The 25834-nt window shown below is 43.4% G+C and overlaps 1 protein-coding gene across 1 annotated transcript in view; it reads right to left on the minus strand.

Annotated features, from left to right (window-relative positions):
- Positions 1–5825: 5825 nt before the first annotated feature.
- Positions 5826–25834, minus strand: part of LAPTM4B (lysosomal protein transmembrane 4 beta) — a 76689-nt gene continuing 56680 nt past the window's right edge. The window contains exon 7 of the mRNA XM_027064164.2: positions 5826–6315. Coding sequence (XP_026919965.2) covers positions 6238–6315 — 78 coding nt within the window. The 3' untranslated portion in view covers positions 5826–6237. The remainder of the gene's footprint in view (positions 6316–25834) is intronic.

A 25834-nucleotide genomic window follows, 5' to 3' on the forward strand; every position in this document is an offset into this window, starting at 1 on the left:
TTTACAATGTTCCCCGGTGCCCAAATCATACCTGGATTCACTATAGAGATGTCTAAGGAAGGAGGCTCTCAGGGATGCAGGTGATAGAGTGCATTAACTTCACAGGGCAGAAGAAAGCCTACAGCCCCAAGGGAAAGGACTGCTCTCTTCTGTCTCCTTCGATAGGAGTGAAAATAGACACACGGACACAAGCTTCCTGGGGCAGGGGCAGGGAAGGAAGGTGAGTCTCAAGGCCTCCAACTATTCCTCCAAGATAGTTCAAACCAATTACACCACTGTTTTACTTACTTACATACTAGTCTGAGTTACGATGCCTGAAATCTTAATACGCATATTTTCCTCAACAAGGATAAATCCGTGCAGTTTAAAATGGTGCCTAATTTCCTCGAAAGCAATTGCTCACTTAAGACAATTATCCACTCTGAAAGGCCCACCACATTCGATCTTTCTTCCTGCCTGAATACATTCTTTAAAATAAGAATTAAAAGCTGATATTTGCAGAACATCTTCCAGCCTAACTAAATAGGAAATTGACAGCTTTCCTTGTGTAATGCAAACCTCAAGGTTAAAAGATCCACCCAAGTTTACAGCGTTCACATGGCTTTGCATGATGTGCTTTCCTTCTTGGGACGTATTCATTTCAGTTTGTGGAAATCAACCATTGTAAGTGAAAGGTATTACAGAATTCTGAGCTTCTAGAGGTCTCAAAGGTACACAGCACCCACATACATGGACTCAACTGGCACTTAAATCCTGTCTCTGTCGCTAACACTAACCTGGGATCAGTTTTCCTTTATTTTGTAACATTTATTTTTGAGAGACAGAGAAAAACAGAGCATGAGCAGGGGGAAGGGCAGAAATAAAGACAGGAAGACACAGAATCCGAAGCAGGCTCCAGGCTCTGAGCTGTCAGCAGAGCTCGACGTGGAGCTCGAACCCACGAACTGCGAGATCACGACCTGAGCCGAAGTCGGATGCTTAACCGACTGAGCCACCCAGTGCCCCAGTCCTTTTCCTTTAAAAGAAAAGTCTCATTTCCACATCCGTACAAGAGATGAAGAGTTAGGATACGTAAAGTGCTTAGCAGATTGGCTGGCACATAGGAAAGGCTCAGTAAATGGTAAATGTCATTCCACCTGATCAAAAGATAGAAGCCACAGGGCTGGAGACTGATCGGATATGAGGAAACAGAGTGAGAGGGACAAAGCAGAGGACCTACATCTCAAGGAGGGAAGGAAGACTGGAATGGGGAGGCCACTAGCTGACACACGAGTCAACAGGCGCAGATCTGAGGAAATAGAGGCCAGTTTTCCACTTGGGGCACAGTGAATATGAAATAAGTCATCAAGATAGAGAAGACTGAGCATTGATAAAAGCAGGGTTAGAGCTGCTTTTATTATTTGTGGAAGGGAGCTCTATGTAGAAAAGTGTCATTTTTAAAAATGTTTATTTACTTTGAGAGAGCATGAGCGCATGCGTGTTAGCAGGGGAGGGGCAGAAAGAGAGGGAGAGAAAGAATCCCAAGCAGGCTGTGCACTCAGCGCTCGGAGCCTGACATGGGGCTCAATCTCATGACAGCGAGGTCATGACCTGAGCCGACATCAAGAGCTGATCACTTTTAACCCACTGAGCCACCCAGGCGCCCCCAGAAGATCTACATAATTTTTAAAAGCCTGAAGTTAAAAAGAACTAAAGGAACATCCTGTGAAAGTATATTAATGACAAAGCATCATTACAAACACATTCCTTTAGCCAAAATGAGTATCGGGTGAAAAGTGACATCACACAAAGGCCACCACACCGGGTCAGAGGGGCATCTCCGCCACACAGGACACAGGGTCCTTTGTACTGTTGCTGGTGGCCCAGAGGGCAGAGCCATTGTTCCCTTGTCTTCTTCAGGTGGACACCACACAGGGGAGCAGCTCTTTAGGCTGGATGTCCCAAATCTAGGATCCCAGAATCTGGGAACTTAGGACTTCTCCACGTCTGCGCAGGCGGAGTGGGAGTTGAGACTTCACAGCATCGGAGGTGGGAGCATTGAGTAGCAGACAAGATGAAGACCCATTCAATCTGAACCTTTCCTGAGAGAAATGTGGCTCAAACCTTCAATGCTGGCTAATCACGCCCAATCTCCCCGGGCTCACACAGTTCTCTTCCAAGCTCTCTTTGCTCTGTTGCAGCAATGCCCTTGGATGTCCTGGCACACAGCAAGGAATAGATGTTACGCTTGCATTTGCTGAGTTAAAGAGGTTCCCATAATAAGCTTACTTAATACACAAAAACCGTGTGTGTACCGTAAATGACTTTTTAAAAAGCATGTGTAAGTTTTAGACGGGATAAAACAAACCAAACTGGAGTCCATTACGCCGTTTGAGCCCAACTCCGCATCCTGAAGCAGCAGCTGTTCCTGCTAATTGGGATCACATTGATGGGTGGATAGTGCTAAGGCTCTTGCCTTGATGTAATTTTTTCTGGGTTGGCCAACGACAGCTTCTCTCTTCTGATGTCTGGGTACTCCAGTCAGCAAAAGGCATGCGTGGGCTTCTGGGCAGATCACAGGTCTGGCTGGCTTCCATAGTCCAGAGTCATTTGGCAGAAAACTTGGCCAGTGAGCAGACACTTTTAAGTGAATTCCATGGGTGTGGAGACATCCTCGCAATGCCTCCTTTTTCCTTCCCTTTTAGTACATGTGTCTGAGCTGCCAAAAAACCCATTTTACACAGCTACAGGCACACTGTTTGGTGCATGTTAGATGTGAAGGTGGGGAGTGCTACAGTGGCCTAGCTTGTACTTTATGCTGGCAGTGTTTCTGCATGACTCTTTTTTTGATACCTTGGCAAAGACACTGCTCTCTCCCCTCCAGAACATTAGAGACTGTCTACATGACCAGCAGCCGTATTATTTAATGATATTTAAGTCCGTTTCCAGACAGGCTGCAAAAACTCACAGCTTTTTTTTTTTTTTTTAAAGGGAAATGTTTTCACAGTCTCATTAGTTTTCCTTTATCACAAAAGCTCAGTTTGCACGGGATCTTTTTCCCCCTTGAATGATGAATATTTCAAAAACGACACATCCCTCTACGGGGACAACAACTTTAATGGTTACAGTCCATAAAGATGGTCTATTGAGATCATTACTAAGAAGTATTGCTGATTAACAAACTGAGAGTGAAGAGGAAAGACAAATGAAATGAGGTGTGGTTTGGGTGAGCAAACTAAAAATATTTAGGGCCAGAAAGACGAGTAATTAAAAAAGAAAAAATGGGTGGGGCAAAAAGGATGGGAGGGGTAAAGTTTCTTGCATTCTCAGGAGACAACAAGACAGGGTGGAGGGCAGGGACAAGGACACCAGATTTGGGGAGGAGATGCTGTGTATGATGTTTGTGTTGGAAGAAGGGACAGGAAGGGGTGGGCAAGTCTGTTGGGTCTTAAAACTCTTCCACATGGCTGGGCATTCTGGAAATCTGACCAGCTTATTCAATGAAAGCTCAGTTTGTAGGGCTGACAGACCACATCTAAGCTGAAAGGTGTTAAGCGCCCCGTTCCCTCTGGCCCAGAAAACTGACTCAAAACTCTCTACATGGGCTGCCTCTTGGTGGGTCCATTTGCACACCTGGTGCTGAGCTGAACATTCAAGACCTGGGAATAAAGATCCAGGGAGGGTGATCGAGATGAAAAAGACGGAGGCGCTCTCATCAGTTTAGTGACTAAGAGGCGTACAGGCATGGGAACCACGGAGGTAATGACTGCAGACAGCAAAACAGAGGAGAAAGGGGGCAGATATTAACGCTGGATCTTTTTTTATTTTTTTAAATGTTCATTTTTGAGAGTGAGAAAGCAAGGGGCAGAGAGAGGGAGAGACAGAATCCTAGCCCGACGCAGGGCCCAAACTTATGAACCACGAGATCATGACCTGAGCCAAAGTCAGATGCTCAACCGACTGAGCCACCCAGGGACCCCGAAAGTTGGATTTAAAATACATTTAAGAAAGGTATTTAACGAGATTGGCGATAAGGTAAGGACACAGTGAATTGCTGGGTCACGGAATCTGCTCTTTAGAGTCATTTTATTTTTATTTTTCAAAGTTTATTTCGAGAGAGAGAGAGTGCAGGGTAGGGGCAGAGAGAGGGAGACGGAGAATCCCAAACAGGCTCCAAGCTGTCAGTGCACAGCCTGACGCAGGGTTCAGTCTCACGAACCGTGAGATCATGACCTGAGCCAAAACCCATGAGTCAAATGCTTAACTGACTGAGCCACCCAGGCGCCCCTCTGTGGGGTCCAAACATCACAACCTCCCCACAGCGGAGTTGGGAGGACGATTCCTTACCCTGCAGAGGTAACTATGGAGGCAGCTTTCGCGCAGCCTGGGTGATGCTGTGAGGCAGCAAAGGCCGCATGGCCAGCCCCATCGTGGATGCTCAGAGCGAAGAGATACTCTATGGTGTGGACTGAGGGTCACGTGAACAAGATCCGCTCTGAGGCTCCTACACAGACTCTCAAAATCAGCACTTCTCTCTGCCTGCCCATGTGTGCCATTTTTCATACCACCACCACTAGACAAAGAGCTGGAAAATCACAGGGAGGAACACGCAAACCACCGTGACATGCCACGTGCCTTCGAGGGTCAGTGAAACTGCCAAGAGGCCTTTTTCCATTCCTAACACCTCTTAATATGATTAACTTAGTGTGAGTCTTCTGGGCACAAAGCTTCCAGGAACAGCATTTCTCAGGGTGAGTTTATAAAGAACACTCACGAGATATACCAAGAGAAATCACCGAGGCTGATTCTCAGGGATAAAAATCTCCCTCCCACCTCTCTCATTTAATCTCCCTTGGCATGGAGTAAAATCTGAACTGCTTATTAAAAGTACACCATGGACCTAAACCACCATACACAAAACAGCCGAGCACGCGGAGCTCGGCAGAGGTGGGGTTTAGGAACGTTCGAAGCTCGGGTCAGTTTGGCTCCATTTCTCTTGGCCTAAGATGCTCTGATTTTATCAGCACTGAAATATTAAAAAATACATATGTGTGAAAAAAGCTGTAAAGCTGCCTCCTCAGGCCAAACTACGTGTGTCGGCATGGCCACGTGTGGGTGGGAAGGGTCCCTAGGTACGATGACCACAGAGTCAAAAGGTTATTTTCTCAGATGTGGGCAAATGTCGCTTTAATTGCAAAGCCTTCATTTACAGCACACTCAACAATGAACAAACAGGAGAACTGTGACTTCTGAACATATGAAATGTATAAAAGTCCCTTGGAATTCAGAGAGTCGAGATACGAGCATTCCACAAGAAAAGCACCCTTCCTCATTTTTCTGAAGACCGTCTTATGTTTCAAAGATGACAAGGCATACTCAGACTCTCAAAACAGTAGGATGTTCCTTGCAGGGAGAGATGGAGAAAATCTTGTTTCACACTATTAGGCAAATACTTAACGAGAAGGGTCCTGGGTAGGGATGGGAAGCCAGGAGGAAGGAAGCACCAGATACCATGCGAAACTAAACAAATCAGTTCCACCTCTGTAACACAGATGGGACATGCCACTCCACGACCCCCGACACGGGGTGTGCAAGAACAGCCATCGGATCGCGGCTGCCGTCACTGGCGGGGATTGCTGAAGGGTGTCAATTTAGCCCATGGACAAAATCCTTGAACAGCAGATACAAACTGTCACTGACTTTAAGTCAAAAATAATCTTAAGGAAATTCTTGTTTTATTTATATAGATATGGACTCCTATTTATCTAATTAGAGCAATGATTACACAGTTGACATTCCTGTTCCAGAAGGGTTTGTTCAAACACTGGAATGGCTTAAGAAAAGCATCGTCTAATTTCGATTTTATTTTACACTTTGAAAAGAGACAGAGGGAAGACAGAGAAAAAGGATGACTAATTCCCCCCGACTCTGGGGCCCAGCAGGTACAGACTTCTCTGACTCCAGGTTCATCCACACTGCTGGGAAGTTTCAATGTCTAGGGAAAACCAGGGAAGACTAGGTAAGCCCGCTGCGCCCCACCCCTACACAAAGAATTCTACAGTGAGTCTATCACAGTGCTCTAGCTGAAGCGTATCTTTAAAACTAAAGAGGGATTCAACTGAACATCTAAATTTTAAAACTGTAGCGTTTCAGCAACAAATAAGCTCAGAGAACTCAACCCAGAAGTGAAATGAAAGAACTATTGCTCTGACGTCTGAAAATCAAGCCGCTGCGCTCAGCTCTGCCCCACTTTCAGGCTTAGGCAGACACATAAGGGGGTGGTGGCTCCTTGGACGCGCCATTCACAGTGGCATCGTCGTAAGGGGGTAACAGCACCTGAGAAGAAACAGAGAAGACAAGGGTTAGTGTGTAAAGGTGCACATACATTCCCCTGAGCTTTAACTTTAAAGGAACTTTCATGCAATTAAACGTTTACCATAGCTGGTACCAAAGATCAACTTGCCAGCAAGTGGCTACCCTTCGATGAGAGACTTTTCCTTAAGGAAGAAAATGGGAAGAGACTTTTGGCCCTTCTGTAGGTTCTCCTCACCCTGTTCACATGTGCCTGGAGGGACACAGGACTGTGTCGCTAGGACTAGGAAGCAGGCGACTGTGGCTCTCCAGAGCACGAAAGGCTTCTGGGTGAGTTCCACGTGTGCACACAATTGTGGCAGGCACCTAACTGACCACAGGAGCCACACTCATGGTTGAGATCAGCCACAGTTTACCGGCACAGCCGTGGTAAGTTACTTAACCTACATTTCTGCAGCCATAATAGGTGGATACCTGAGGTCTATAAAATACCTAACACTGCTTGATGCACCCCTGAGACGGTCAATATTATCTGTCAATGGGTGAAGAGAAATAAATAAGAATAAACACTCATGTTGATGGACAACCTTTCTGTTCACATTTCAGGTACAAAATCAAGCACTTCTAATTGTTCATGAGCTGTCAACATAAGAAAACACTGACTGATTTGGGGAGTAAAAAAACCAACCAGGGAATAGCAACTCAATATAATTAGCCTTGATTCAATCAACTAACATTTATTATGCACCTACTGAATGACAGGCATTGTGGGTACAAGATAATTCAAATAAAAGACAGTCTGTGCCCTTAGGAATTGAGAGATGAGATGAACGAAAACCTTACCCACCTCAAGTGCTTTGTGGAAAGAGGAAGAATATTCATTCACAAATGGAACAGAACAAAACAAAATTATGGACATCACTTACACTGAAAGTAGTAAATAGATGTAAAAGTCAATTTCCTGCCTTTTCATTTATTTATCCCTTTAGCTTCCATAGGGACATTAAAATTTTCTTTTTAAGTTTTTGTCACACCCCATTCCCCCAATACCACACACAGGCACACTCTTCCCTCTCTTAACACACCTGATTGCTGATTTTTCTCTTCTTCCGGTCTGGGAGCTCCTCTTGAGGTGCAGCCCTGTCTCACTTAGCCCCAGAGATGGCCCCAGTCCCTATTCGCTAGTAGGAACTCAGATGTTTGTAGAATAAATGATGGAGGCATCCCCTGGGCTGGCCCTGGGAGAGTCTGTATGGTACATCGGAGGGTGAAGTGCAGCCGGGCATTCTAGGCAGAGGACATCTACGCTGGCTAGAGGCCAATTAGGAGACTGGAAACCACCCAGTCATTTGAACAGAGAAAATTTCATAAAGAGGCATTAACAGAGGACTGGAGGTGAAACAGGTAAAATCAGGCACGATCAATGCACGGGTGTGAACAGGATGTTAAAGAACACACACGGAAAACTCCTTTAGGCCTCTCGGGAGGATACGTGGCATCAGGCCCAGAGCAAAGAGGAAGTGCTGCAGGTAGACAGGTAAGAGCACCGGCAAAGGGAGGAAACCTGAACGTAGAGTACCTTCTGGGACCGGAAGGAAAGACGGACAAGGGTCAGAGCATGACCGGAGCGCTGTCTTTCACGAGCAGGCACTTTACCCAGTAACTGGCAGGAGCATCTTGACGAGGGATCCTAAAGGTCTCGGCCTGACATGGGAGAAAAGTATACTCTCTACAACAAAGCCACAGCTCCGCTCCCTGTGTTGGCACATAGGTGTGTGTGTGCGTGTGTGCACATTCGATGTGGCTACTTAGAACCGGTGGCAACAGCTGGGATCGACACTAAAAACATTTACATTTTCCACGACTGAGCTTCAGCATGATGCTCCTCGGCCTCATTAAATAACGAACTGGTTCCTATCTATCATTATCCTTGGAGAAATTATTCTAAAACACAGCAGGGCTACTAAAAAAGGACTGAAATCAAGCCATTGTATCCAATTAATTTTCTTTCCTGAGCAAAACACAACACTCAGATTCTCCAAAAATGTACACCAAAGATTAAACATGAAATTAAAAAAAATTTTTTTAATGTTTATTTTGAGAGAGAGAGACAGCAGGAGAGAGAGGGAGACACAGAATCTGAAGCAGGCTCCAGGTTCTGAGCTGTCAGCACCGAGCCCAATGCGGGGCTTGAACCCACGAGCTACGAGATCATGACCTGAGTCAAAGTTGCCACTTAACCAGTTGAGCCACCAGGGGGCCCCTGAAATTTTTTTAAAAAAAGAAAAAAGTACTGTAACTTTGTAATTTTGTTTGTCAAAATATACCTACTTTCGCATTAAGTTTGGCAGTTTGTCACTATTTCTTGTGATTTGTCTTCAAACTTGTATTATTATTATATTTTTAAGTTTATTTATTTATTTTGAAAGGGACATAGAGAGTGCGAGTGGGGGCAGGGGCAGAGAGAGAGGGAGAATCCCAAGCAGGCTCTGCAGGCGGTCAGTGCGCAGAACCTGATGCAGGGCTCGAACTCATGAACCATGAGATCATGACCTGAGCTGAAATCAAGAATCTGACATTCGACCGACTGAGCCACCCGGGTGCCCCTTCAAACTTGTTTTACAGTTTCATTTTACAACAGTTATCATCACATCCCAATATTGGCCTTTTGTCTCAAATATTCCTATTGCCTTGGACCCTTCATCCAAAGTCAAGAGGCCTGGTGACAAGTTTGCCCTTTCAGCGGGGCTCGTGACAGTCTCACCTATTCTCACGTCCCCACAACCACACTGAAGATGGTCTTCACACAGTACCTCACGCTCTTTTCACTGAAAGTCATCCAAATGGAATCAGTTTTACATTCTGAAGGGATAGCGTCATTTTTTTTAATCGAAATGACGTTAACATTATTGACAATTTCAAGGAAGGGTTGGTGACATGGGACTGCCATACTGTTTCTATTACAGTCTGACAATGCTGACTAAAAACACTTCCTGTTGTCCTTTTCTTCTAAAGATCAATAAAGTACTTAGAGATCTGAAAAAACAACTGTAGAGTCCATTAAGATGGAACATGCCAATTAAGATGCCACATAACAAAACCGGTTGAAATCCAATTACTTTGACATTTTTAGAAGTTGGCTTTTAGTTAAACTCAGTCTTTCATTTTTAAAAATTTAGTCATTCACAATGAATGACTACAAAAATAATCTCTGAGGACTAAGAATATAGGTCATGTCCTACTTCAAACTAGAGGCACTGCCTGGAAAACGGCAGCTGCCCGACGAGTAGACAAACACAGAGACGTTACAAATCTCAACCACAGAGGACTTGACCTCAAGCAATATCCAATCTAATGAAATTCTAATCTAAGTACAGTCCCTTGGAGTTTGTCTTAATGCGAGCTCAACCACAGGGTGACTGTGTGATCGTGTCACTTTCTTCCATGCAGAGGGGAAAATCCCTCTTGCCAGTGACCCCAGAAGGCAGCTGTTCACTAGGAAGATTAGAGTCTGTGTGTCCGTAGTGTCTCTTTCGTTGGGAGTTACCTTGCTAAGTGACACTGTGCTTGTGGGAAAGCAGCTCCCTGGTCATTGCAGTTCAACACAGCAAATACATCAATACATAAAACAGTTGGAGGGAGAAATAAATTAACACCAAAGGTCAAAAAATGTAACACAGAAGTGATTTCATAGAAGGATTCCATAAATCCACAAGTCATTAAAATTTGGGAAACGAATTCATTCCATCAAATACTAAGAGATGATAAAATGGTCGAGAGAAAAGAACTATTTATTGGTAAAAACAGGAGATGTTCGGGTACTATGGTTAGAGTTGGACTTCAACCATAATAGTAGAGCTTAGGCATTAAAAGCTTACATGGAACTCTACAGTTGTCAGCTTTACACACACACCTCCCCAAAGTATTATAGATAAGTTACACACATGTCTACAGACATTCACAAAATTACATGTCCAATTTTGTGTTTTGGGAAGAGTGTTCAGAGCTTTCATCATGTTCTCAGAGAATCTTCCCCGGAGATCTGGGGGTCAAAACCAGAGATCAATATGAGGTATAAGGTAAAGTGCACCAGAAGGCTGCTTGCTGGCCCCTGCATCCTACCAGGGCAACGTAAATTAAACTGAAACCAGTGACCAGGACGATGGCTGTGTGGCACCTTGTCCACGCTGGGGCAGGGGGAGGAGAAACCCTAGGAAAAAAAGAGAACTGACAGATGACCTTACACAGTCAAAATACTTGGAAAATAGTATTAGTAGGTGGTTGACAGATCTAATAGCCACACAGAAAGGATGGGGGCTTAGGTAACAGGAAAAAAACATGGCAGCTGAAAAAACAAGGCAAATGTTTACTGGGAAAAAACAAAAACTATACAAGAAAATGTATACCACAGAGCTCTGCACTGAACAATATTCACATATGTGCATCATCCAAAGTAAACACTGACTGATGGCGGCACCAGAAAATCTGATATGACTGTACGAGGAAGACAAGGGAAGCAAGGAACATGAGGAGGAGAGTGAGAGTTAAATCCTATCCAACAAGAAGTCAAAAGAGATCTTGAGCAGATGACCAAACAGCAAGGCAGACACTATTTTAAAATACAGAGGTAAACACTAGAAGAAACAAGAAAAAGAGTCTGCAGCACTTACTGCTGGGGTAACAGGCAAGAGCTGGGCAGGATAAGTAAGAAAGCAATCTTTCTGTGCAGGATCTTCAGCTATGTATATGTAATACTATGTTAACAACACAAATAACATTTAAAAGATGAAAGAGTAATCATGGCAGCGTTGAAGTCGAAGTCCGTCATCAAGGGGCAACTTTCAACCTGAGGGTGGTGGGCAGGCTAAGGGCTGCGTCATTCCTGCTGGCTGGAGGCAAGTTGTGGATTTGACAGGAGCTTCTGCAGGGGGCCTGGAAGATGAGCTTGACTGGCCAGATCTGCAACTCTCAGAGCAGGGAAGGGTGGGAGGGCTTGGACCCCAGCAGTACAGACACTTAACAAAGCAACTGGGGAGCACTGTGCTGGCTGAAGTTATTACCTCAGGTGCAACATGCTCCCACAGAGAGGGTGATCAGGACCAGCCCCCACACCCACCTGAGACCCCCCTCCAGTCCTGTGAGTCCCAACCTCCACACCGGAACATAGTGCAGAGCACCTCACACTCCAAAGAAAACTAGAGAACTATGGTGCCCTGAGGTACCCCCAAGGAAACAAATGTGTGCAACAGGAAAATGAACAATTCCCTCATTTACCGTGTTCTTCCCGCTACTCATGCCCAGGTCAACAGCAGCCCCGTATCTGACCCCACCCTACCCTACCCCATCCCTTCTATTCCCAGGATTCCTGGCATAGCGCGCTCATTACCGATCTGACTCCTTCTTGTGATTTTTCTCTCCTGGAACGCTCCTTTCCTGTCACTCCATACAAACCCAAACAACCCCAGGCTCATGTTAAATTCACTTCTAATATGGAGATCTGAAATGTTCCAGCCTCGATTACACTCTTCTCCACTTAATTATGCTGTACAATCACAGTACAATAAGTTCTTGAGATAAAAACACCACAATGATAGATTTTCATATTCTTTATAGATGATATGAAGTCGTAAGAACAACACTGGAAATGGCAGTAATTATAATACGACCCTCTGAACTCAAACCACAAAATCACTTTCCTGAAGAACTTATGTAAGTTATCAATTGTATATTATCTTGTACTATTAATAGTCTCATATACACTTACCTTTCTCCTCTCCAAAGAGTTCCTAAAAAGCAGGAGTCTCACACTTCTGTATCCCTCTCTCAGAGCTTGTTCTTAGACAAAGGGGTATTCAAATGTGAGTTCTATCACTTAGTTGATGTGTGGCCATGACCATATTCTAGAGGCAATATGGCGGTGGATAGCCATCAGGATCTGATATCAGACCTGGGTTCAAATTCTAGCTCTGTGATTTATGATCCTTGGGTTATGAAATCTACCTGAACTTCAGTCTGCAGATCTATACAATGAAGACCACGACAAGTTCCCTTTGAAAGGGTGTTATAAGGATTTAAGGGAGTTAACATAATGCTAATGTGCAGGACAGGATTAGCATTTGGATGCTCAATGAATGGCAGCGATTTTCCAACTACAGCCAGACAATTGAAACAGTATTATTTTATCTTAAACTAGCTCACCTACACAGCACGCTCTCCTCAGGAAAGGGACACCAGTAAGCCCTCTACTCACATCGTTATTTCCTTGGGTTAGAAAAGAAGTTCTCTCTTCCTGCCCCAGCTCTGGTGGTTGCAGAGAGTGTTAGAGGCTAAAATTGAAGCTGCTCTGGGCCCTGCTTGTTGAGGCAAACAGATGACTGGATAAATACCCATGAGGGAAGGTCACTGAACCAATAACCTATCTGACATGGACCCTCTCTCAAGAATCCTGAAGATATTCCTGTTCTGGAATATGGAAGGATAGTCCTAAGGTTGTGCCGAGAAACTCCTTTGGAAACAAGCCAGCTCATGCTTCCTTTTACCTCAAAAGCTAGGAGCAGACAGTATACTCATCTCCCCCTACTATAGGATTTGCCGTCCCCACACCTGCCATGTCCTCCTTTACCAAATCTAAACAAAAGTAACTGAATGATGAGAAAAGACACTATTTGTCCATGAAAAGTGGATGCCATTTTTACTGTAAGAGATGTGGGCATATAGTTATAATTCTAAAATCCACGGCAAGGTTTGGTTGAAAACACCATAGCCAGCACTCACGCCTTACCCACGTACATGGGGGCACCTATCAGAGGGCAGCTGGGCTGAAGGCAGAGATGATGATGGGCTGAAATGTGGAGCAGGATGGCCTATGTCAACAGCAGGGGTCATCCCGGGAGGGGGGAAAAGTACACGCAAACTACGTGTCATGAAAGACCGAGGCACACCCAGGAAGGTTTAGGTAGTTTGCTGCCTGGAGACCTGGGTGCGTGAGGTGGGATTACAACGGATGAGTCTGGAGCTACAGGCGGGACCCCAGCTGGTCTTGGAAGCAACGGCAGGGAAGTGGCACCTTCTTTCATAGAAACCAGCAGTCCTCGCCATTTTGGGGAGGGGGGGTGGATATGGGTCTTTGGTAACTGAGGAGGCACAGATTGTTTTTACAAAATCAACCGCCCTCCTCTCCCCACAAAACATGAAAAAGCCAAGAAAATACCACTGTGAATTTAGACTTTTCTTGTTTTGGCTCCTCGGGGGAGGGAGGGGGTGGTTTTCGTGAAGGGGCCTGGTATTTATGAAAGCACGACAGCTCACGAGAGCGAGAGCAGCTGCTGTTGACAACACATCAGTAACAGTCCCTCAAAGCTGCTTCACAAATAAGATGGAGTTGGCAGGACGAAGTTAGGATTCTGCTCCCTCCTCTCGTTTCAAGGAAATACTAGAATGCGTGCAGCTGAGACTGAGGTTATTGTAGGGGTAAATCCTGAATCTGTTCCTATTTATTAAGAAGGAAACAATACCAAACCACCCCACAAGTCACAAATAGCCATCACACAGCAAAGTGGAGTAACCCACAGTGGAGAAATGTTGCAGTAATAATAAGTGGCACAGAACCCCCTGAAGACTTAAAAAAATTTTTTTAATGTTTATTTTTGCGCGTGCATGAGAGAGAGAGAGTGTGAGCGGAAGAGGAGCACAGAGAGAGGAGATCACAGAATCCGAAGCAGGCTCCAGGCTCTGAGCTGTCAGCACAGAGCCCGATGCGGGGCTGGAACTCATGAACCAGGAGATCATGACCTGAAATGAAGGTGGACGTTCAACTAACAGAACCACCCAGGATCCCCTGAAGACTTTAATTTTTTGTTTTTTCTTTTGGAGAGAGTGTGTGAATGTGTGAGTAGGGGAGAAGGGTGGGGGGAGGAGGAAGGGGAATAGAGAGGGAGAGAGGGAGAGAGGGAGAGAGAGAGAGAGAGGGAGAGAATCTTAAGCAGGCTCCGTGTTCAGTGTGGAGACTGGTGCAAGGCTTGATTCCACGACCCTGGGTTCACAACCTGAGCTGAAACCAAGAGTCGGACACTCGTCCAACTGAGCCACCCATAGGTGCCCCCTATGAAGACTTTTAAATAAAGGGTTGACAAATCAGTTTTATGATTTACATCAGTCTGGCAGCAACAGAGAGAAGAAAACTGAAAAGTAGAGCTGAAAAGACTAAAGGACTAATCGTAACAAGTTTAAAGATGACTGGCCAAGGTGACAAGGTAGACATTGCTACCATTCACTGGAATGGAAGAAAAGCAGCAAGATATGGAAGAAATAGTGTGATCTCCACAGTGTGCTCTTTTGTGGATGACAACTGGACGGTCGGGGGTATAGGCACGGAGCTGGTCTGGTTCACATCACCTAAGTGATTTCCACCAAATGAATAAAAAAGAGAGCAAGACAAATGATTTATTAAATGTTTTCCATTCATTTCACCAATGAGTGTTGGTGCTGCTGTGTGCCAGGTACTGAGGATACCGCACTAACTGAACCACACAAGGCCTGAACCAGCAGACAGCTCATCTGCTAGCCGAGGGGGGCTGATGAACAGAATTTATTTTCCATGGGGAAGAGCTTCGCAATCAGTATCCATTCACAAGAGTGTGCCATACAAACACTGTTTCTTCCTGTTTGCCACCGTGTCGAGAAGCCTGAGGCCCGCTGGGGTAGTGGCTAAGAGCATGGGCTGTGGGGCAGACCATCTGGGTCTACCAGTCCCAGCTCCGAGGCCTCGGGCCGGCCACATACCTCTTAAAGCCCTACTTTTCTCCATCTATAAACAGGGGCCATAACAGCGTTTCTCTCACAAGGTTAGTGAAATAAATAAACCTCAGCAATGTGCTTATTAGTACACGGAATGTACTCAGGCTCAACAAATCACTTTATCCCACGCAGTTTTGAAAGGATGCTGTGGCTTGCAGTATTGGTCATACTGCAAAATAAGACAAACGAGTGTTGAAATGACCTAGAAGTAAGACAAAATGGAAATTAATTGGGTCAAGAAGTTTTTTTTCCATATATGAATGGATAGATAGATACAGAAAGAAAGGAAAAGAGAGGGAGAGAGAGGAAAGTGTGTTTTTTCTTTTTAAAAATTTTTTAATGTTTACTCATTTTTGAGAAGGAGAGAGAGAGTGTGAGCGTGTGCAAGCAGGGGAGGGCCAGAGAGAGAGGGGGACAGAGGATCCCAAGCAGGCTCTGCATTGACGGCAGAGAGCCCGACGTGGAGCTTGAACTCACAAACCATGAGATCACCACCCAAGCCGAAATTAAAGTCAGACGCTTAACCGACTCAGCCACCCGGGAGCTCCTACTTTTTTGTGATAGTAAACTACAACAAGACTTTATGGAGCCTGGGTGGCTCAGTTGGTTAAGAATCCAACTTCGGCTAAGATCATGATCTCGTGGTTCGTGAATTCGAGCCCCCATCAGGTTCTCTGTTGTTGGCACGGAGCCCTCTTCAGATCCTCTTCGGATCCTCTGTCTCCCTCCCTCTCTGCCTGCCTCTCTCTCTCAAAAATGAATAAACATTAAAAAAAAAAAAAAGACTTTAGGGGCACCTGGGTGGTTCAGTCAGTTAAGTGTCCAACTTCGGCTTGGGTTGTGATCTCACAGTTCGTGGGTTCAAGCCCCGCGTTGGGTTCTGTGTGGAGTGTGGAGCCTGGAGCCTGCGTTGAGTTCTGTGTCTCCTCCTTCTGCTTCTCCCCAACCCCTGCTCACTCTCTCTTGCAAAAATAAACATTGAAAAAAATTTTTTAAAAACCTTATGGAATAAATCTTTATATAAAAGACAGTGGGGTAATATATACTAACACATAATAGCTTTAGCTACTATTTTTCAAGGCTTTGTGACTATTTTGCAAGCAAATTATTCTTTTATTGATTTTCTACTAGAGTTTGTAGAAAATGTAAGCTTGATTTAATCTAGAGGCAAAACAACAAATAGGTGAGAATTAAAACTTTCTCAGGAAAAAGCTGTCCTTTACAAACGCCAAAGGGTTAGGTGCTGTTTGTGAACCCACCTGCAGGAGAAAAAGCTCAACTCTGAGATCTACCAAGGCCAAAAGTTGGGATTCTTAAACTCCCCGGGATGGTTCCAACAGTTGTCCTACAAATGCCTAGAGAACTTGGCTTAAACTTCCACTAAAGCAGAGGTCTGTGAACTACGTGGGCCAAATCTGGCCTGCCACCTGTTTTTTGTGTGGCCTATAACCTATGAATGGTTTTTACATTTTTTAACAGTTTAAAAGAAAGAAATGCTTTGTGATCTGTGAACATTACATAAAATTCAAATTTCAGCACCCATAAATGAGGTTTTATGGGAACACAGCCATACTTACTCATCTATGTATTATCTACAGCTGGCTTCACACTAGGACAGCAGGGCTGAATAGTTATGACAGAGACCATCTGGCTCACAAAGCCTAAAGTATTTACTCTTTGGCTCTTTATAGAAAGTTTGCCTTTGCCCGTACTCAGGAAAAGCATTACCCTGATTTCTGCCCTTGGAAGACAGAATAATGTCAGATATGAAATTACACGGCCTCAAAACAATCTCAGAATTTCGAGGCACTTAGGTCTTCCAAAGGTCCTTTTAAATTAATTCCAAGAAGTCAAAATATTTTCTCTTCTTCACCATTTCTTACATCCCACATGGTCCACAATGTATATACAGTTACAGTGTACCTTGTTTAAAACAGGCGGCATGTCTTACATTGGCCACACCATATTGGCCTGTTTAGACGAGCTTTTCCTTACTCATGCCAAACAGGAAAGGAGAGACAGCTGGCTTACGAATCTTCACGATTAACAGAAATAACCATTTGGGCATTTGGGACAGGGTCACCACGGACATAAAGTCTGGGCTATCTTTAAGGAACCTAGGTTAGCTATTTCCAAACTTTTTTAATATCCTCACGTATGATATAAATAAGTAAACATACACATAATCACATTTTTTACCTCTAAGATACACATTTTCATACATTTTAATCCCTGAATGGAGGCTTCACCTTGTAATCGACAGCACCTTACAATAAGCAGTACCTGAAATAATGGTGCAATTTACAACTGATGGCATCTTGTTTCCAACATGCCAGGAGGCGGAGAGAACATAAACAGACTTTTTGGGAGGTTCTTGTAAGAAATCCCCACTGAGCCCTGTCTGCCTACATAATAAGGAATCATTTCCAAAGGCAAGTAAAATAGAAGATGATTTTATCCTCAATTCACTGCAAAACTACTATAAACTGCAATTACTTAATATTATAGGACAAAGTCATTATTTCTCTTAATTCTCAATAGAGAAGCTACTCAGACTGTTTTACAGACTATATCCAGAATATAGAAAGAACTCATACTTCAAATATTTCAAATTGGGTCAAAAATTCTCACCAGTGAGTTATTTGGTCTGGAAATACCAAATTAACATAGCTGCCCAAACTGAAAGTTAAAATGGTTTTGAGCACTTAAATATCTAATATTTAAATAACGCTATCTAAATGAATACACCTTTAAAAACCTGTACTTTTGTCTAAAATAAAAACACCTCATTTAACTACAGAGGAAATGGAAGGGATGGCTGGCCTGCTATCATGCTATCTATGAAAGGCATCCCAGCTACTTCCTCTCCGCGACCCCAGCCTGATGTGCTACGCCACCTACTGTGCCTCCTCCTTAATGATTCTACACCGCTCCTTCCAGAGGCGGCCAAGGCGGCAGGAAGAACGCTCAGTACCTCAGATCTCAGCTTCCCATTTTACCCAGCTCCCCCTTCCCTGTATACCTCCCTCCCTCCCTTGCGTCAGTGGAAAGGGAGAAATGTCTCCTGCTTTCATTTCCAGCATCCAATGAAGCAATGTTTAATTTTCTATTACAGTGTAATTTGTGCCTACAAGCATCATTTTTTCATAGCTATAAGTGCACTACCAACTTCCATATTCTGCTTTTCAAAGCATCACAAGCCTTTCGTCTGTTGTTAAACTGTTCGTAATAATTTTCATGACAATAATGACATTTTGTCAAGTGGATATATCCTTATTTAACCAAACCAGTCTCTAATTATTAGAAAATGAGCTTAGGGGCGCCTGGGTGGCTCAGTCAGTTACGTGTCCGACTTCGGCTCAGGTCATGATCTCACGATTCGTGGGTTCGAGCCCCCACATTAGGGTCTCTGCTGTCAGTGCAGAGCTTGCTTTGGATCCTCTCTCCCTCCCTTCTCTCTGCCTCTCCCCTGCTCTCTGTGCTCTCTCTCTCCCAAAAAATAAACAAATGTTAAAAAAAACATGAGCTTGGGGTACTTTTGCTGTTAAAAACAATGCTGCACAAACATACATTTTTTTAAAATTGTTTCCTTAAAACACATACCCAGAAACTTTTCTTAAAATATGTTAAAAAATAAAATCCAAGGTCTCATTTGTTCCTAGAGCAAAAATCAATACACACTCTTTTTTGGACAAGGGTGATACGTAAGTCCATTTCTGTGTTGTTTTAAAGTAAACTGCAATGAAAATTGAGGGTAACTTAATCCTCTGTTCACTGCAAACCTACTATTAATTGTTCTCACTTGCTATTATTATAGGAGGATTACAATTAAGCAATTGATTAATAGCCTCTTACCCAGGGTCACAAGGAAAACTGGGTTTATTTGAAATGTTCTTCCAGAACTTTTAGGTTTCAAATATTTGTATGTTGACTGGACTGCCCCATATCCTCATTGGATGAAATAACTGAAAAGTTATATGGGTCAGAGAGAACTTCTAGCAGACCAGGAGATTTTTTTTAAATGCTGTATTTTACAATGGAAGGAAAGAAACATGAACTGAGTTAACATCACATCCGGTCAGCTTGAACCGTAGAACATACATGAGAGCAGGTGAAAAGCTTTCAGGAGGAAATCTCGAGGGCAGCCAGTGCAATCTCATGCACAACCAGCCGTGTGAATGTGGGAGCAATCGGGAAGCTGTGTGGGGCTGAGTTACAGGAAGTAGGGCTGCTTAGCACAACTCTGAAGAAGGCAGCTGCCCTGCGGTTACAAATCTTCCTTTTAACCTTTGCTTTTCTTCCCACTCTAAGTCACCCTCCCATCCCTTCCACTGTGCTAAAAAGCAAAAATAAGCAAGCAAAATAAAAAAGTCCCACAGCTTCTCTTTTTTAATTAATTTTTAAAAAGACTTTATTTTTAAGTAATTTCTACACCCAACATGGGGTTCGAACCTACAACCCTGAGTCGTAAACTCCACCAACTGAGCCAGCCAGGTGCACTCCCCCCACAAAGTACCGCTGCTTCTAAGGTTTGTGACTTGACTTGAGAAGAATCAGCTCAATGAACTGTGTAGCTGCTTCACTCCTCACCCCGCTCAGGCAGGTGCCAGGCATGGGAGGTGAGAACACATGGTCCTGGCTGCAGTCTGCCGACAGTCTAGGAGGAAGCCGGTGCATAAGAACAGACAGAAGCCAGGTTGCTCAGGTCCGTAATGCCCCTCCTGCCGCTCGCCAGCCGCGTCATCCCGGGAAGTGACCCCCGTGGTGCCTCAATGGACTCTTCTGTACACAGGGCTTAGGAGACCCTACTCCAAAGACTCTTGGGGGATGAAGTGAGCTCATATACTCAAAGCACCCAGCACAGAGCCTGGCAGATGGCAACCACCACGTAAGCGTTTGGGGAGAGAGCCATGCTACTGAAGCTACAGGGCAGGAAGGTAAAATAGAAGCAAAGAGCAGAACATCGCTGGAATTGTTCAGCCCCCAGGTGGATGGCATTTGTGGGAACTGTCGTGGAGACAGCACACCAAAAGGTGGTTGGACCAGGTACCTTCCAAGGTACTGTCCTACCCTCAGGCTAAGCGGTTTTATGTTTTATGTACAGTCACACACAAGAGATATCCCTGAGACTCATCTTACTCCGTATCCCCTCGACTATCAGCTTGCATTTCTACCACCTACAGCTCCCTCAAATCCTTCTCCTCTTCCTCTTTCCCTCCACCGTGGCCTTGGATCAGACCTTTATCGTCTCCATCGTCATAGTCACCTTGACTCTGGAGATAGTCTCCTAACTGCTCTCTCTGCTTATTGGAGAGTTTACCAAATCTCTATCAACCTCTCACATCTGCCTTGGCTTTTTAAAATTACAAGGGGAAAAAAAAGAAGCTTAAGGAGATCATATAAACTATTAAACTGCAAGGCCAAAGGACACCTACGATTGAGATGTTACAAGTAAGATCCCCTTTTGTATTCCAGCAGGTAGCAGGCCAGAAGCTTCAGGGTCCAAAGTCACAGGCTACAGTTTTAAACTCTCTAGCAGTCGTGTTCTTAGAACACCTTTCTCTCCCCCCACCCCTCACTGCTTCTGGACCCTCTGGTTCCTACAGGCAAATGACAGTGATGAAAGATGTGCGCTGTTTATAAAGTATGTTTAATGAATCCGAGATGCCCAGGACTGGAAGAGATCTTGAGAGCCAGCCTAGTAACTTAGTTTTCTGGGGAAGCCCCCCTTACACTGTCTCAGAAAGTGATGAGTTTTCTCAAGAATCTGCAAGATGAGAACTGTACATTCACCTGGCATCAGTCTAGCTTCTCAAGTATGAAGGACCTTCTTCTGAAGTATAACCAAAAATCTCTCTTTGAGGGCATGGGGGGAGATAAAAGGACTCATGTTACTTAGTCGGGAACTTGTTTCTAACCATACCTAACCTATTCCTAGGAAGGAATGAACATCTGATTTTTAAAAGCAACAGGAGGAAAAAATAATAAAGAAATAAAAGCAACAACAGGGGGAAAAACAGGGGTATTTTTTATGCACAAATTTTAACAGTCATTGAGACCACTACTAAATCCCACCCCACCCCACCCCCCGCCCCAGCCAACCAAGAACTTGTTTTGGGGCTTTTCTGACAGTCCAAGGTCAGCCTTTCTTAATCTCAGGTCCCTCAGAGGGAAAGAGCTGCTGGGGAGATAATCTGGCTTTCATCAGGTCCCTGACTTTTTTCTTAACTGTGTTTTTCAAGCAGTCAGACTCAAAACAGGGCCCCACACGGCAAAATACTTTCTGAAGTCAACACAGTAATAAGCCTGTATATAATGTTAATCTGGATTAGCACCCACAATGTGACATGGCATAACAGGCTCTATGTTATGATGTTTAAAATTTTCCTGTGTATCCATAAATGGTTAGGAATTTTCCTACATTACTCAAAGTCTATGATTTTTTTTATCTGGAATCAGAACTTCAGACATCATCTTGGCTAAATATTAATCTCACTGCTTTTAAAGTGCTCCAATTCCAAAGCAATCAGGTTCCCTACTCTGGGATTTAACTAAATACTGGGTATTACCATGACTCAAATCTTCACTGGTGTTAGCAAGACAAGACTGTATAGATTAAAATAGTTTTTAAAATCTCAATTTGCATACATTTTAATGTGAAGGAAATCTGTTTCTATAATCTACATGTTTAGTATTTGATACATTTTTCTTCTTAAGGCCAAATTTTGATGGCAGTAGGGGAGAAAATGTGGTATTATATAATATGTATCTGGAAAGTGATTTCTACAACAATGTCCTCAAAGGAACAGTGTGTCTCTCAGGGAACCCAACAGTGTGACACAGGGATTCAGAGGGGACACTGGGATTTTTTAAAATTTCAAGGAAAGCACAGCAACAACTGGTAGATATTATACTCATTTCTTTTTCTTTTTTTCCAAGTTTATTTATTTATTTTGAGAGAGAGAGAGAGAGACAGAGTGAGTGAGCAAGGGAGGGGCAGAGCCCAACATGGGGCTCCATCTCACAAACCACAAGATCATGACCTGAGCCGGGATGCCTGGGTGGCTCAGTCAGTTAAGTACCTGATTCCTGATTTCAGCTCAGGTCATGATCTCGTCACTTGTAAATCCAAGCTCCGTGTTGGGCTATAAGCTGACAATGTGGAGCCTGCTTGGAATTCTCTCTCTCCCTCTCTCTTTGCCCCTTCCCCACTTGTGCTCCCTCTCTCTCAAAATAAACTTTAAACAAACAAAAAGATCATGACCTAAGCTGAAATCTAGAATCGACCCCTTAATTAAATAAGCCACCCAGATGCCCCTATTATCCTCACTTGTACTCTTAGATTCTCTGGACCTGACTACTTAATGCAATGGACAGTTAGGTATTCCTTTTGGCTTATGGGCACCATGAAAAAAAAACAAAAAACCAAGACCCTAGAGCATTATGAACTAACAGAGTTGGTGACCACTCTGTCTTAATCATTTCTTTTAAAGGTTTTGCTGTAGTTTGGTTGGGAAACTGGAGGTTAGATTAACTCAGGGAATGAGTTCCAGTACCTGATAACTCCTCTGTCCTCCACCTAAGCAGTATTCGAAAGAGTACATATACAACTAATAATATGTGTACTATTTTAGAGAAGAAAAAAAATTTAAAAAGAGAACACATTTATTTTCTACCAACAAGAGCCCCCAGAGGATGTTTCCACAGAGGTCACCCTGAGACTATTCAGCCTGGGAGAAAAGCCATCTGGCCTAATACTTGATAGGAAGTGAAAGGCAACATGTTATTATGTCAGTGTGGATTCCCAATAAAGACAGGGACAAAAGAGAAACACATTATTACATGCTACGAGGATCTTAATATAGCTATGGAGTCCAGGGAAAATGACAGAACTAGATCACTCCAACCCCCACTCAGGTCTCAGAGTGAGGCTTCGGCATATTGGGATTTTTAAAGTTGGAATGCTAACATTAACTCCTTTCGTTCTAGTCAAAACCATTCTTAAACATGCGGAGCCCTGCTTAAAGAGAAATATGTTGTCTTGGGGCGCCTGGGTGGCTCAGTCAGTTGAGCAACTGACTTCGATTCAGGTCATGATCTCACTGTTTGTGAGTTCGAGCCCCGCATCGAGCTCCGTATCTGTGCTGGCAGCTCGGAGCCTGGAGCCTGCTTCAGATTCTGTCTCCCTCTCTCTGCCCCTCCCCCACTCATGCTCTGTCTCTCTCAAAAATAAATAAATGTTAAAGAAATTTTTTTTTAAAAGAAATATGTTGTCCAAACCTAGAAATCCAGATTACGGTCTCCACCTAAAGAAAGCAGTGCTCCTTGGAGAAATGGCTGATTATGAGTCTGGGACAGAAAACGGACGAGAGGAGCCTGGAGCATCTTGTCAACCAGACAGCAAGGAAGCCACACTTTTGTCAAAAGATTTGGGTGCCAACCTGAAGAGGCTCCAATTGGCCAAAAATGGCACAATTTGAACATTAATACATACTTGTTATGTATTAAACTATATACATTAAACTATAAACATTAAACTACATAATATACGAGCTTTTTAGAGAAAGCTTTTATATTTTTCCCTTAGAAAGTTCCAAAAAGGCATGGAGTAACAGGTTAAAGTTTTATTTAGGTTTCCTGACAAAATTTATCAAGACACTTTACTTTCCAACTGGACACCCCCAGACTCTTCTCATAATAGGCCTTTTTTTCCTGAGTTCATTTGTTCCATAAAAAACAAAACAAAACAAAACAAACAAAACCTTCACTGGTCACCACTAGAGAATGACAGACCAATGTATCATTTTGAAAACTGATAAATAACAAAAAGAAGTATATTTATCCAGGTCACAAGTACCTCTGGGTAACCCAATTGAACATGAGGGAAAGTTTCTCTTTACAGAAATATTCCAGCTAGTAGTGAACAAGGACTGACAGCCTGTCACCATCCTGCAACCCCTCATCAATCACCAAATCCAGGCATTAGGTATCACTGGTTGCTGACGTTCCAAAAAGGCAGAATCAGTCAGACAGATTATCTGCCTCTTGACGGAAGAACAAATGATCAATTATAAAGTCATGTTGCAAAAAAGAAGGTGGGGGTAATGAATATGGAAAATCCCTAGATCCGAGTACTAATCTACTGGGAATACAAAGGACTACATTACAGGCATACGGTCAGACAAATCTAGTCTGTAGGACAAACTAGTTTCTTTAACAACAAAATTAGAGTCTTAAAATACAAAGTGACCCATTGTTCCTGTTTCAAACCACTAGAAAAATTATGACATTTATGAGGCACTGGAAATCTGAGCACTTACTAGGTATTGTATGATATTAAAGCATTATTAATTTAGTATAGTAAGGACTCTTTTAAAAATAAGCACAATACCATTATCTTTTTTTAACAATGTGGTTTTTTGTTTTTTGTTTTTTTTTTTAAATATTTGAGAGAGACAGACAGACAGAGCATGAGCAGGGGAGGGGCAGAGAGAGAAATGGAGACACAGAATCCAAAGCAAGCTCTAGGCTCTGAGCTGTCAGCACAAAGCCTGGTGTGAGGCTCGAACTCATGAACAATGAAATCATGACCTGAGCTGAAGTCGGATGCTTAACCGACTGAGCCACCCAGGCGCCCCTAAAAAAATCTTTAAAAATACTGTCAGAAAGCTGAGACTCAGGTGACGATCTAACACTGTATTTTGGACTAGACTATCAATGCAATCCAGTTATGAGAAATGATAAATCTCCCTTCCCCAGAAATACTCTTCTTTAAACACACACAGAAAAAGAAAAGGTTCACTGGGAACTCCGAGAAAGTAGAAACATTATCAGCAACTCAGTGTCCAGTCTTAAAAACAGCAAGTCAGTACAGCACAGTCAAGAAGATAATGACCAATAACCACTACCAAGCAATCCCCCAACACCTTTGTCAAAACATCAGGAAACCATCGCAGTTGGCAGTCGTCCAACGTCCCAAATCCTAGTTACTCCAAACCACTGCCAAGCTGGAAGCTTTTCTGAGGAAAGAGGTCTATTATTAGAGGAGCTGAAGATGTCCAGTTGAAAAGTACAACTATTTTCAGTTTATATTCGCCTAAATAAAACCTACCTGCTATCCCATGTCTAATTCTGACTCTTTCAAAGGGAGAGAAAATAAAAGCTTCCTCTAAAAAAGCAAGTTGGCTGCATTTTAGGGACTTACTCATGGCTCTTAAATTCTCTAAGCATCCCAGTTTCTACAAATATCAGAATATCCTTGGATTTGAAGGTATATCTGTACAACGTGCACCCTTTTAGTCCTTCCATCTTGCTTCTATTAAGAATACATACCACTCTTTGGAAAGCACTGAAAAAACAACCACCACTGACAGTGTATCGACACAAACACGTGCAGTACGGGCATTATCTTCTCTGAGATACTTCTCAAAGTTCTGTAAGTCCCATACATCATGATATTTAAGGATGAGGTTGCTTGTTTAGCAACTTTATTGGTTCTTCAAACTCAAAAATCTCAAACTTTGTTTAGATTTTTCATTAGATCAGCAGGACAATAAATGTACTCTGGGATTTTTTCTTGAAGAAAGGGCAGGAAAAAAGAAACTTACAGGTAACTACGTACCCAGAAACTCAGAGAAGGAAAAAATTCTTTAAGCCAGTAATTTTATCAAAATTATGATAATTACGAACAGCGATTTCTTTAAAGAGACTTACTGACCCAAGAGGAATTCTTTAAAGGGTTGAGCAG

Source organism: Acinonyx jubatus, chromosome F2 (genome assembly GCF_027475565.1).
Source record: "Acinonyx jubatus isolate Ajub_Pintada_27869175 chromosome F2, VMU_Ajub_asm_v1.0, whole genome shotgun sequence".
Taxonomy (NCBI): Eukaryota; Metazoa; Chordata; class Mammalia; order Carnivora; family Felidae; genus Acinonyx; species Acinonyx jubatus.